The sequence below is a fragment of the Staurois parvus genome, unplaced genomic scaffold (assembly GCF_062004578.1).
Source record: "Staurois parvus isolate SC_StPar_1 unplaced genomic scaffold, SC_StPar_1.0 ptg000009l, whole genome shotgun sequence".
Lineage (NCBI taxonomy): Eukaryota > Metazoa > Chordata > Amphibia > Anura > Ranidae > Staurois > Staurois parvus.
The window spans coordinates 11,746,936-11,760,676 of record NW_028317805.1 but is presented as its reverse complement, the minus strand read 5'-3'; the positions used below and the strand labels follow the sequence as shown (position 1 = coordinate 11,760,676).

The following is a 13,741-nucleotide window of genomic DNA, read 5'->3' as shown; positions in this document are numbered from 1 at the left end:
ATATGAACCTTTTTAGACCCCAGCTAGAAACTGCCCATCCATCCACCTGGCTGTTTTGAAGAATATCCCAGAGCAAGATCTTCTAGAACAGACTTGTAGCACTATCCCAGGGGGAACTGCTTGGGTATAGCACCTAGCAGCCCTCTCTCTTGTAATCCTCAGGGGTGTAAAGGCATTCACACTGTGCTAGTGTCCTGTGGCTTTAGATAAACTGCTTTCAGGTCTTTTGCTGGGCTGGTTTCCTTCCAGGCGAGCAGGCTGTCCTTCCTCAGTGGACTGCAGGGCAGTAGAGTTCTCTCTGTCAGCTTCCTTCTCCCATTCTTCCAACCTTCAGCCTGGAGGCAGAACCCCTCATCTCTGGGGTCTCCTCCCAGGCTACATGGCAGCACACCTTAGCATTCCATCTTCCAACCGATTCCTCTGCTGGCCAGGCTCTCTAATATTTATAGGCTGATTAGGCCACCTTGCCAGGCCTCCTGCCTGGGGATTTGCAAAATTCTCATTAATATGCAGATCAACACCTTCTGGCCTCCACCCACTAGCTTCTAGACATTTTCCTAAGCTTCTAGAACCTGGGGTGGGTACCAGAGGCCTGACCTGTAGAGCCCTCCAGCCTGACTTAAAGTAAACTCACTGACTCACATCCAGGCTTCTAACAAGCCTCTAACAACACTACAAACTATGTACACCAGAGGGTGCTACATATACTGGTAGGGGTTTAGCTCATTTCCAAAAGACTTTAGTATCTGCATGTATAAGATAGGGGCCTTGGATTGTAAGCTCTTTGAGTGCAGGAACTGACATGAATATACATGTATGTAAAGAACTGCATACATTTTTTGGGCTATATAAATTCCTGTAATAAAAAAAGTCTATATGGAATCTGAAGATTGGACATGTTGAGGGCTGGAACCTTTTATAGTAAAAACCATAAAAAGCCAATAGCTAAAATAAAAATAATATGTCAAAAGTAGAAAATGTGAAAAAGATAAACTTGAGTGGCAAATAGAAGGTCATAGACTTGTCCAAGTTAAATTAATGATTTTGATCACAATAAGACAACAAACAGCACACTCCAAACTGTACGTACAGTATGTCAGCAACGAGGCTCACCTTGCAGTCTTCACAGCATAGTCCATGGGCACACACGGCTCCTGGAATGAGCTGGCATGTGCTAGCGTTGCAGCAAGGGTTGGTACATTCCTGAAAAGAGATTTAGAGGAAAAGCTTAGAACTTAACGACTTCCATAGGCAGTAAATGTCTCCTTTGCGCCTACAAACGAGGCTTATTCATCCTTCAAAACTCACTTGGGCACGGAACAGCTATTTCGAACTTACTCAGATTCTGCTCCCTTTGCTAACCTCAAAGTAAAATGATGAAACTTGAGCCCAAGGTGGCTGTGCTGGGAAGAGGCCCGTGCCAACTGCGGGAGGACGACGATTAGGGTTGGAAAGTTTGTAGCAGATTAATTGCTGCATAAGAATAAATGGAATGTGCAAGGAGTTACTGCAATAGGGACACATTTTCAGAACTAAGTGGACTTGCTATTCAGCATGAAATCATAGCGCTTCAATAAAATCTGAATTAAGACTGTAAACAAAGAAAAGTGAAGCTGATGCACATGGCAACTAATCAGATTCCATCTGGCAGCTATCCAGTGATGTGTAGCTAAAGAGGGCCAAAATATTACTTTAGGCAGTAGAAAATCCCCTTTTGCTGCTCAGATTATACATTTCGGTGGCGGCATTGGCTACTGGTACCACTCTCATCCTACAGCAGTGTATAAACCTGGATGGTGCACATGGTCATCCCTGACCAATACAGAAGTAAATTATTGCTGCAATTGTTCAGTGACCACATGGTACCCATTGCATACAAAATGCAACCAGAATTTAGTCGGCACCTGTTTCCTGATTGTTAGCATATGAGGCTGGAAAGCGACTTAATAACTATGGCTTTGCAGTACTGCAACCCATTTTGTATAACTAGATCTAGCAACAATATATTTTCAACATCCATGCATGATAAGTAATCTGCAATGGTAACAATTACAGAGATCACAATACTGTCCCTGAAAATCTGCTTTTCTTTGCTGAAGGGCAGAGCCATCTATGTTCAGGCACAATTCAGCATCAGCTTCTTAGGTTTAAATGCTGGCTCTGAGATGAAAGACATGTAAATCCTGGCTGCTGTGCATTTCTTGGTTGTGTTCACAAATGTTTAATACATATCAGCCTCTGCTGCAGCCTGTCACTTTGTGACTTGCTACAAAGTTATTGCAATCTGATCACTGGAGGAGGGAACACTGACTGAATGTTTCATCCAGCCTGCAGCAGGCTGATGGAATCCTCTTAGTCTAGGTCACTGACTGGAGCTTAAAGTGTATCAAAACCCAAGAACAAAACAACAAATATTGCGGCTCACTTGTCCTTGGATGTGATAGTTGTGTCAGTCTTCTTTTTCAGGCTAATTTCCACTTTATGGCGGTCTTGCCAGTAACACTTTCTCTCTTAGGTTGGCAACTTTCACTGTACTGTATCTATGTGGGAGCAGTGTTGTCACCCTAAGACAGTGTGAGGGGGGATTTACTAAAACTGGAGCACACAGAATCTGGTGCAGCTGTGCATAGAAACCAATCAGCTTGTAACTTCAACATGTTCAATTATGCTTTGACAATAAAACCTGGAAGCTGATTGGTTTCTACGCACAGCTGCACCAGATTCTTTGTGCACTAGTTTTAGTAATCTCTCCCAAAGTGTTAAGGGCTACAAAACACCTCCTCCTACCCTCTAAAGGGGAGGTGTTTTGCAGTTCACAAAGGTGAACTGGGCTGGGCTGGCAAAACTATTTGAAATAACACTGAATAGAGCATGGGCAGCTAAGAAAATTTCTCTCAGGACTAGATTTTTTTTTTTTGCACTTATCTAAAAAAAATAATTTTCATTAGTATATTTAATTGGCCAAAAAGGGGCAAATAAGAAACTTTCACACTGATCCATCCCAAAAACACAGCAAAAACGCAGGAGGCATTTTTACCGTTCTTTTGCCATGCTTTCTGAGCGTTTTATAAAGAACACGTCACGCAAAAATTGCACCAAAAATACTTCTCAGAGGCGTTTTGAGGCACCTTTCAGGTATTTTTCAGGTGTTTTTTTTACGTGTTTTTCCCTGTGTTTTCCATTGATTTCAATGGGAAGTGGCATTTTTGGGGTGTTTTTTTTTAACTCACCAAATATGCCCCAAAGATGCTGCAAGCAGGAGTTTTTAGGCTGCTTTCACACTGAGGAGATTTTGAAGCATTTTTGCGCTACAAAAAGCGGCTGAAAAGCTCAAGAAAAATGCTTCCCTGTGTATGTGAATGTAAATCTTGCAGTGTAAAAACCCTTTACGCTTCCAGTATTTTTGGGGCATGTTTGCAGAATTAAAAAAAAAATGCCCCAAAAACGCCTCTTCCCATTGAAATCAATGGAAAACATCTGAAAAGCACCTAAAACTCGCCTCTGAGCAGCATTTTTGGTGTAGTTTTTAAGTCACTTGTCCTTTAAAAAAAGCTCAGAGAGCATGGTAAAAACTCCTATATGTTTTTGCTGTGTTCTTGCTGCGGATCAGTGTGAACGTAGCCTTACACCGCACCGCCTCAGTGTGAAAACATACATAGATTTACATTCACATACATAGGGAAGCATTTTTCTTGAGCTTTTCAGGTGCTTTTTTTTAACACAAAAATGCTTCAAAAACTCAGAAATACAGTAAGAATTTACCTATCACTGATCTAACTGGTAAAAAGAATCAAGACTGGCTCTGGTTTGCTGCACTTGGCTGTTGAGCTTTGCTGAGTGTATTGCCTTACTGAGTAATCCCAAATACTGTACATCCCAGCCAATAAAGATTCTATTTATTATCTGTGTGTTAAGGGAAAAATGGCATTCACATTTTAACAGCTTTGACACCAAACAAATCATGCTTAAACTATTTTGGGTGAAAATCAAATCAAACTCGCAAAACCTATTTATAAAGGCTGACCTAATCTTGGATTTAATAATTCTCAAATGGTAAGAACTAGATTTTCTATTGATGCCCAATTATAGTAAGAGGTTCATAATTTCTTGGTAATCAGTTACGTCTGGCTTGCATTTAACTAAAAAAAACACGACTTAGACTGGACATCAATATCTTGAAGAGTGTAGAAACTATCATATGAAAACATTGCATCTAGGGCTGTCATACGGGCTTCAAAAGGGCAGCATGTACGGCAAAACTTCAAACAGCTTTTTTATAGACTGTAAAAAGGCAAGGAAATCATTATGGCATCTCTATACCTATAAGTGATACTAAACACACATTTACATTGTCCCTTTTATTTATGTATGTGGATGATGGCACTGGAATTATTTTAATAAAAATCATCTAAGTACCTTTTTCCTAATCAAGATACAGCTGCCACATGACCCAACGCTTCCCCAGCCTGTCTGCAGGGAAACGGTAGTTGTGGTAAAATAATGCTCTGTGTTTGGGGGCTAATGTACACGGGGCATTTGGAAAATTCTTCTGACTACTAGAAAACATAGGTTAAAAAAATGTCCGTTTAGCCGCATTTGCATACCGTGTTTATGTTTAGAAGCGTTTTAAAAGATAACCTCAGGAGACCCTCCCAAATGTACAGAATGCACTGAAAAATAGTAAATAATGAACTATTTCAGACATTTTGAGAGAAAGAGCGCAGAAGCAGGGAGAGCAGTATTTGTTGAGATGACCTGTCTTTTCTGGTTGTATTCACTATGGATCCCATCATGAGCATAATGCAGCACGTTCTACCATTTTTTCATTCATGCAAAACCTGCAACTGACTGCGTTGGTGTACCGGGTCCATTTGAATACATGGAAAACACTTTGCATGCATCTGTAATGCAGAAAAAAGGCTCTGGACAGCATCTGGATATGGACCTTTCAAAAAACGCGTCTAAACGCAAACGCTTGTAAACGCGGTTAACCGCGTTTACAAGCATTTGAAACGCCGGTAAAATCTACTCCTGAACGCAATTTTGGTGCATAAAAAAAAAAAAAGACTGTAAACTCAACTGCCTGTAAACAACTATGTGTACATGGACACATAGGAAAACATAAAGGAGAGTTCAGGGGCAGCTGAAAAGAAAGGCTGAACAGTTCCTGAACGTCAGTTTAGCAGCTGCAGTGTACATGAACCCTTAAACAGAATTCACTTTTTGACTTATGCATGACAAGTTTACGGTTGCCCAAAGCAACAAGGCCTATTCCTATTCTGCAGTACTATTAAAGCAAACAAAATGCTGGTTGGTTGCTACGGGCAGGGCAGGGAGTGACAGCAAGCAACCTGTGCTGGGCCACTAAGCAGGTGTGTGCGTTGGGGGAGGGCACAGCTTAGCATCTTCATCCGAGAACCCTTTGTCCAGGAACTGCCTTCAGGAGACAGATCCAGAGAAGTCTGTGGGGTCCTACAAAACATGATACACCTCCAGGAAGAAGACCCAGGCTGACAGAAGGCAAACACTGTGGTTGGCTGCAGCTATGGTTTCGGTGTCAGTAGGCATAAGGATTGTAACTTTGGCATCATTCTGATGCTTTTAAGATCAGAATTCACTGACAGGTGCATTTGACCTCATTCTTACCTGCACTATATCTGCTTCCATAGGTGTTTTGCATTGCTATAGACTAAGGCCACTTTCACACGCACGGAAGGAAGATGAACAATGGACATCAATGCATCTCTATGGAAAAACGGATGTAAATGGATGATTATTCGTCTACATCTGTTTAACATCCACATCCGTCAACATCAATTTTTTTAAACTGAAAAAAAAAAGAAAAAGGAATGGATGAAAACGGATGTAAACAGACAAACTGACTGCCTTTGCATTGATAGTGGATGGAAAAACTGATGCAAACTTCATCCATTTTTTTCTGTGAAAAAAAGTGACTGAACTAATGAAACCAATGTTCCACACATGTGAAAGGGTCCTTAGGAATGCAAAACTCATCCCAGCAAATAAAAGTCAATTAATTCAGGCCCTTAAAGCGACTTTCATACTTGCAGATCGTTTCTCCATTTACGGATGAAAAATGAACATCAATGGACCTCTATGGATAAACATGTAAACGGATCATCTGTTTACATTCATTTACGTCCGCTATTATCAGTTTTTTTAAATGGATCAAAGCTCTATTTTTGTTTCATTAAAAAAATGCAATGGTGAAAAACGGATGTAAACAGACAAATGATCCATTTTTGCAATGCTAGTGGATGTAAAAAAACTGATGTAAAAATGATGAAAAACTGATGGTAATCTGATGGAAAAACTGATGGAAATTTGAGGTGAAAACTGATGGTAATCTGACGAAAACCTGTTAAAACTTCATCCGTTTTTTCTTCGGAAAAACATGACTGAACTGATGAAACTAACGGTCCACAAGTGTGAAAAGGGCCTAAGGATCCTTTCACATGGGGCGGACCCATCACTGGATCCACCTGCTCAGCAGGGAATCTGCCTGCTGAGCTATTGGATCACAGGTCCATGTCTGCTCCGCTTATGCACAGCGGACACGGACACAGCCCACTATCCTCTATGGGTTGCTGGATGGAAACAGACTGCCTGTCCGTTTCCATAGGACTGTCATCCGATCTGCCAGAGGGATGGGGAACTTATTCCCATCTGTCTGTTGTTAATGGACAGGATAAGATCAGATGCAGGTGGGTGTAAATGTACACATGTCCATTTGCACCCGCCACTCCATATAGAGAGCAATGGCACAGCCGATGGGGTCCTCTTTAAAAATGGACTGGTCTACCCGATCGGGCCTAAGAGCTCAGTAAGTAAAGAGTTGTCGAGGGCAGTAAGTGGTGGAGCACAGCAAGTGGTGGAGCACAGCACTTCCACAGAAGATTGGATTGGTATTTGCAAAATAAAATGCCCTTGGTTTGGGGGCTCTTGGAGAACTCAGGAAATGATGTGAATGTGCATGCCAGCACTTGCCTGTGACTAGCTTACAATTTATAGGTTTGCTTTAACTTTAGGACTTTTAACTGTTGTGTTAAATTAGAGCAGCAAAGAATAATTATAGCAAAAAAGAATCCTTCAGTGTTTAAGAGACTTATACTGTATACAACACCAAAAGGCCATTGCAGACAAACTGCCTGATCAGCTGCTACTCATGACAGTTGAAATTCTGAGCCAGCATTACAGGCTGCAGTAAGAGCTGACCGGACATATCCCTTTAAATGGCGTCTTAGCTCCATTATTTTAAAAGCTCTGTTGAGACCATTTTCTTACTTTTGTCTAGGATCAAGGTAAACCTAACAAGACACCCAACGGCCATCTGAGAACTGTGGTAAGGGAAATGAATTCAGCTAAATCACAGCTGCTGTATTTTCCAACTGTTTATAGGATTTGTTCCTTTTGTGCGACCATTATTGCCTTATGTGAATTCTTCTTTTGACCCATTTACAGTACATTTTCACCACACAGCTGTTTTCTTGGTAAAAGCTCACAAGAGAAAGAGGAAAAACAATGGGTAAGATGTAATCAGAGTAAGTGGCAGAGCTGCCACAAAGCGAGATGTATGCCTCTGCAGTGCATTTTATAATGTTGGCCTCACACTGTTAGGCAGCGATGTAACATAAAGATACCTTGCTTTGTCATGTTAAATTACCCCCTTTCCAGTCAGAGAGCCAGTGCTGGAAATGAATCCTAGTAACGTTTAAAAGAAAAGCTCCTAGATTTTTTTTTTCTTTCTTATTGGTTCTTTCTGCTTGCCACAGTCAGCTGAAATCTGAACATCTTTCTGCAATCTAAACGAATTCATCCACTTGGCCATATGAGTAATTTCTTCCGTTTGCTGAAACTCTGGCGCATTTGAGAAAAGAGCGACGATCCTCTGCATGTAAATGATGGCTGTTTAGTGCCCGATCAACTAAAATGAAATATATTTTCAACGTTTACATGCAGGGAGCAATGACTGCTCATAAGTCATCAGGCCGCAGGTATAGCAGCAAAAGTAATGCAATGTAATGAGCGCAGGTTATATCAGACATTTCATATAACATTCTGGTGTTAGACTTCTTTCAGGATGCTTAGTTTCACATTTATTAGCAGGTGAATTGGCACTCATTTGATTTTTTTTTTTTAAACATTGCAAAGGAGTATTGATGATGTGCGAAGAGCAATAATTCAAAGCAACCAACCAGGATATGCTTGAAATCCAACAGGTGAAGGAATGTTTCTGAATTGTTACCCTGAAAAACTCAACTTTACATCAAGGAATGAACAAAAGTTGAAACTACAACAGAACGAAGCACAAAAAGTGGTCCAAGTTGAAATACTTCTTGCACTACACTTCACTTGACGTTATGGAGCTGCCAAAAAACAGGATGATGCACCCATTCAGTTGAATTATCCACTTCATGTACACCAATGCTCATCAAGAATTATCATAAAGAAACCTAGGTCTTTAAGAACAGGATTCTTCCTCTTACACCACAATGACCTTCCTCTTAGAATATACAGTGGGGCAAAAACGTATTTAGTCAGCCACCAATTGTGCAAGTTCTCCCACTTAAAAAGATGAGAGAGGCCTGTAATTGGCATCATAGGTAGACCTCAACTATGAGAGACAAAATGAGAAAAAAAATCCAGACAATCACATTGGCTGATTTGGAAAGAATTTATTTGCAAATTATGGTGGAAAATAAGTATTTGGTCACCTACAAACAAGCAAGATTTCTGGCTCTCACAGACCTGTACCTTCTTCTTTAAGAGGCTCCTCTGTCCTGCACTCATTACCCGTATCAATGGCACCTGTTTGAACTTGTTATCAGTATAAAAGACACCTGTCCACAACCTCAAACAGTCACACTCCAAACTCCACTATGGTGAAGACCAAAGAGCTGTCGAAGGACACCAGAAACAAAATTGTAGACCTGCACCAGGCTGGGAAGACTGAATCTGCAATAGTTAAGTAGCTTGGTGTGAACAAATCAGCTGTGGGAGCAATAATTAGAAAATGGAAGACATACAAGACCTCTGATAATCTCCCTCGATCTGGTTCTCTACGCACTCATTTTGCACAATTGGTGGGTGACTAAATACTTTTTTGCCTCACTGTACATGTATTTCACCTTTATTCACTTAGTTGATGCAGACTGTTTCTGCATCGCAGCCCTGTGGAAATCCTCTTCACCACCCACTATATGACAAAGTTTCCATTGAATTTATGATATTGAACACATGGAAAATCTCACTAGTTTTCTCAGAGGTACAACCAATACATTTTCCAATATATGGTCCCACTGGAAGTACTTCTGGTCCGGTGAGTACAGCCATAATCTGACTGACTCTTTCCCCTCCTCTTCGGAGAGCCCTTGGTTTATATTGCTCATTGTATATATATTCTTCTTCGGCCTATAGACTTATTTGCCTGTATGATTGGATCAGGGATCTCACTTCTTCCCACACACCCCTCTCTCTCTCCATTCAGCCCATTTCATTGTTGCCCCAGGATGTGCGCGTATGTATATGCTACTGTTGTAAGCCGATAATGTGACAGCTGCATGTACACGGGCACATAGGACAATAGGACTATCCGCAAACGTTTGCCAGCATTGTAAAATAAAGGATGTTCAGCCACATGGAGACCTAGAAAGTGATCACTTATTTTCAAGATTGGCATCTTTTTTATGTTAATTCCACAACCATCTTAGCAAGCATAAAATTAACTTCACCGTAAGTATAAATTCTAAACAAGCCTCTGAATCTTATGAAGACAGAAATATGATTTTTCTCATTTTGTTTTTACTCGTTGGAGAAGCATAAAACACTGCACTGGGAAATTATTTTTTAAATTAATTTGAGAAGGGCTAGAATGTCTGTTGGGTCTATGGACACTGTCATATGACCAAAAAAGATGGAGACAACATTTATAAATCGGAATACAGACAGCAGTAAATATATTTTTAATACAGTAGGGTGTGATTAGCATCTATGTGAATTTTTGTTATTGCTGCTCTGAACGAACAGATGCCCCTTCATATCTTGTTTTGGTGACAGATGCTCATAGAACAGGAAGTTAGGGTAAATCTCCCTAACTGGGACAAATGCAACCATAAAAACCTGACAGGGGGTTCCAAGATTCCCTTGCGTAATCATTTGTTTTTAAAGAATATTTTATAAAGTTAGGCCTACTAATTAAAAACCACTCCAGTTTCTCACAGGTGAGAAACAGATGTGACAGGTTATGGTCTCATATATACTCATTGGCCACTTTATTAGGTACACCTTGCTAGTGCCAAGAAAATATCCCCCACACCATTACACCACCACCACCAGCCTGAACTATTGATGCAAGGCAGGATGGATCCATGCCTTTATGTTGTTTACACAAAATTCTAACCCTACCATCTGAATGTCGCAGCAATCAGTCTGCCCATTCTCCTCTGACATCAACAAGGCATTTTCATCCACACAACTGGCGCTCACTGGATATTTTCTTTTTCTGATCCTTCTCTGTAAACCCTAGAGATGGTTGTGCATGAAAATCCCAGTAGACCAGCAGTTTTTTAAATACTCAGACCAGCCCATCTGGCAGCGACAATCATGCCACATTCAAAGTCACTTAAATCCCCTTTCTTCCCCATGCTGATGCATGGCTTGAACTTCAGCAAGTTGTCTTCACCACGTCTAGATGCCTACATGTATTGTGTTGCTGCCATGTGATTGGCTGATACACAATTTGTGTTACCTAGCAACTAAACAGGTGTGACTAGTAAAGTGGCCATTAAATGTGCATTGGGCAGCCTTTCTGCCTGAGATTTTTGTGTTTTCATGCACAGGTGACTGTCCCAGCCCTGTTGCCAGCAGACTGTAAAAGTTTATGGGGTTGATTTACTAAAGCTGGAGAGTGCACAATCTGGGGCTGTTCTACATAGAAATCAATCAGTTACCGTTTTTTTGTCACAGTTTAATTGAACAAGCTTACGTTAGAAGCTGATTGACTAAATGTACAGCTGCACTAGATATTGTACTTTCCAGTTTTAGTAAATCTCATCATATGAAAGGTTGAAAGCTGCTGCAGCTGGATGGGAATAGATGCTGTGGTACTAACCTTTAGGGAACTATGCGCCCAGGGACAAATGCCCAGAATGTAAGAAGCTTGTATTTTGGGCATACTACTGTAAACAATAGTTCCACTCGGTACAGTGCCTAGCCCCGTGCAGCTGCAGCAACTTTCATCCTCTCATAGACTTTTTAAGGCTTCAAGCATTAGTGTTGGTTAGTGCACCTGTGCCTTCCACCCAGGGGCGGACTCACTATTTGGAAACTCGGGCACTGCCCAAGGGCCCGGGGTAAGTAGGGGGCCCCATGAGATGCCCCGGTACCTTTTTCATAGGCTTTTTTGAGTTTGGGCAAGGACACAGGGGCCCCATGATCCCCTATTGCCCGGAGGCCCCATGAGTTGTCAGTCCGCCCCTGCTTCCACTCACTCGAAAATGCCAGGACAGGCAGCGCACAGGCTAAATGCCTAGTGTGCATGTGGTCTTAATCTATTCTGTAAAATAGAATTTTAAAGAAACATAGAAATATCCAAAGAATGACATAAATACAAAAAAAAAAAAATCAATGTTATGAACAAATCTTGCGTAAGAAAGAAAAGTACCCCTATGTAGATCAGATTTATTAAACAAAAGAAAATTAACACAAATTGTGTTTACTGCAACTACCCAAATTCCTTTTTTTCAAAGAAAAAATTAAGTTGGAAATTGGATTGGAATAAATTAAATTGGAAACTAGATACTTCATATGAGTGCTCATTTCCTCTTCTCCGGTTTGAATAAATCAGCCACTGAGTATGCTTTAACACAGAAAGACATTATATATATATAGTGCAGCGCTGAAAATGTAATAGAATAAGAAATATAAAATATAAAATATAAAATATATATGAAAGTCTTATGACAATAAAGTCAAATATGTGCAGGTCTTCTCCTCATTAGGTGACTGGAAAATAACAAGATTGCGCACTCATCGACCGCACATTTAAAATGCGCCTGTGTATGATATATTCCAAAAGACCAGCCAGGTATACAGCTCCAGATACCACACGAATCCTCCCTCTTCCACACTCTCATCCGCCTTGGGTGTAGCAATATCTCCAGATCCAAAGGTAGAAAGACAGAAATCCCCCTTTTTTGGTTCCGGACACCCCAAGAATGGAAGATGTATATCTGCACCCTCCAACAGGAGAGTCAAAGAAAAAGGGGAACGCCAATAGTGTGGTACTATCAAAACTTTATTGGAGCAATAATGCCTGGGTCATATGCACACACATATCCATACACCATAAGCCAATAACGGACAGGTAGGTATGAAAAAGAAAATAGTACTAACCGGCAATGGCATAAAAACAAAGACCACTAGACCTCCTCTTGGTCTTAGTGGTCTGGAAGTCACACTTGCTACTTGGCTCCTCCTGAGGCCTTTCGTGCAAAAAGCACTTCTTCAGAGGATGGACGCCACTAGCAGTGTGACAGCCAGACTTCCATTTAAAAGCCGTTCGCGCATGCGCGAAAATCCCGCTCTATCGTGAAAAGCGGTACTGCGCATGCGCGAATAGCGGCCATATTGCCGTGGATCGCGGCTGTGCAGTATCAAACTGCGCATGCGCCACCCGATCGCCGCCATATTGCCATGGATCATAGGCAGCAAGGAAAAGCTGCTGCTGAAGATACAAGCAAGCAACCCCATACTCAGGTGCTCTTTTATCCTGAAGATGGATATGGATGCCTTCCCACCCTTAAGGGAAACATTAGAAAGGCCCAACCTGGAGTCATTAATTCAAATGGGATATACATATATAGGGGAGTGCACAAAATACGTGCACAAAATAAGTGCCACAAACGCCCCCTCAAAAATCACTAACTCCATGGCATAGGGGCTTATATGTCATCATACAAAGATGGAAATGGTGATAAACTAAACTCTAAAATTATGTACTTATAAAACTTCTAAACGCCCCAAAATCATACAGTATTGCGATCACATTCTGAAGGGGCTTAATTGATAATAGTCAGATAATGCACAAAGGTTGAGTGGTTCAATGTCAACCTAATCTCACCAATTCCGACTTTCCATATAGTTCAGAGTCATAACTCAAAACCTTGAATGGGGCTATTGAACAATCATAAACATCCACATATAGAACGAACTAAAATAAACCAATAAAATACGATAAAAACTCAGCGCTATACTACGTTATAAAGTCTTCATGTCCTAGCTAGAGGCCTTTCGTGCAAAAAGCACTTCTTCAGAGGATGGACGCCACTTTAACACAGAAAGCACTCACCCTTAAGAACAACACATACGGAGGATGTAATTTAAGGCAGTAGTAAACTTTGCTGTAAAAAAAATGGTCCCCTGCAGGTTATTGTCACAAGGTGCTGGTATGCACTGCATTTCACAGCATAATGACAGACTTACCTGTAAAACGCCGGTGCTTCCATCTTTAATTGGTCTTCCTTCCAGGTTCATGTTCTCTGGCCATTTGAATGGCTGGGCCCCAATAATGTTACTCCTGCTCATGCGGAATAGGATTCATGATCGAGGCATAGCTCTCCAAACTGACGGCAAACTCAGTGGGCAATCAATTCAGTGCGCAGTGCACATGCGTCAGTAACGTCACCAGCTACTGAAATTGTGACCAGGGGCGGACTGACCA

General features: G+C 41.2%; 1 protein-coding gene across 1 annotated transcript in view; it reads right to left on the bottom strand.

Annotated features, from left to right (window-relative positions):
- The window catches only part of ADAM12 (ADAM metallopeptidase domain 12), a 749,844-nt gene that overhangs the window by 150,863 nt on the left and 585,240 nt on the right, over positions 1-13,741 (bottom strand). Inside the window, exon 13 of the mRNA XM_089669609.1 lies at positions 1,114-1,203. Coding sequence (XP_089525735.1) covers positions 1,114-1,203 — 90 coding nt within the window. The remainder of the gene's footprint in view (positions 1-1,113; positions 1,204-13,741) is intronic.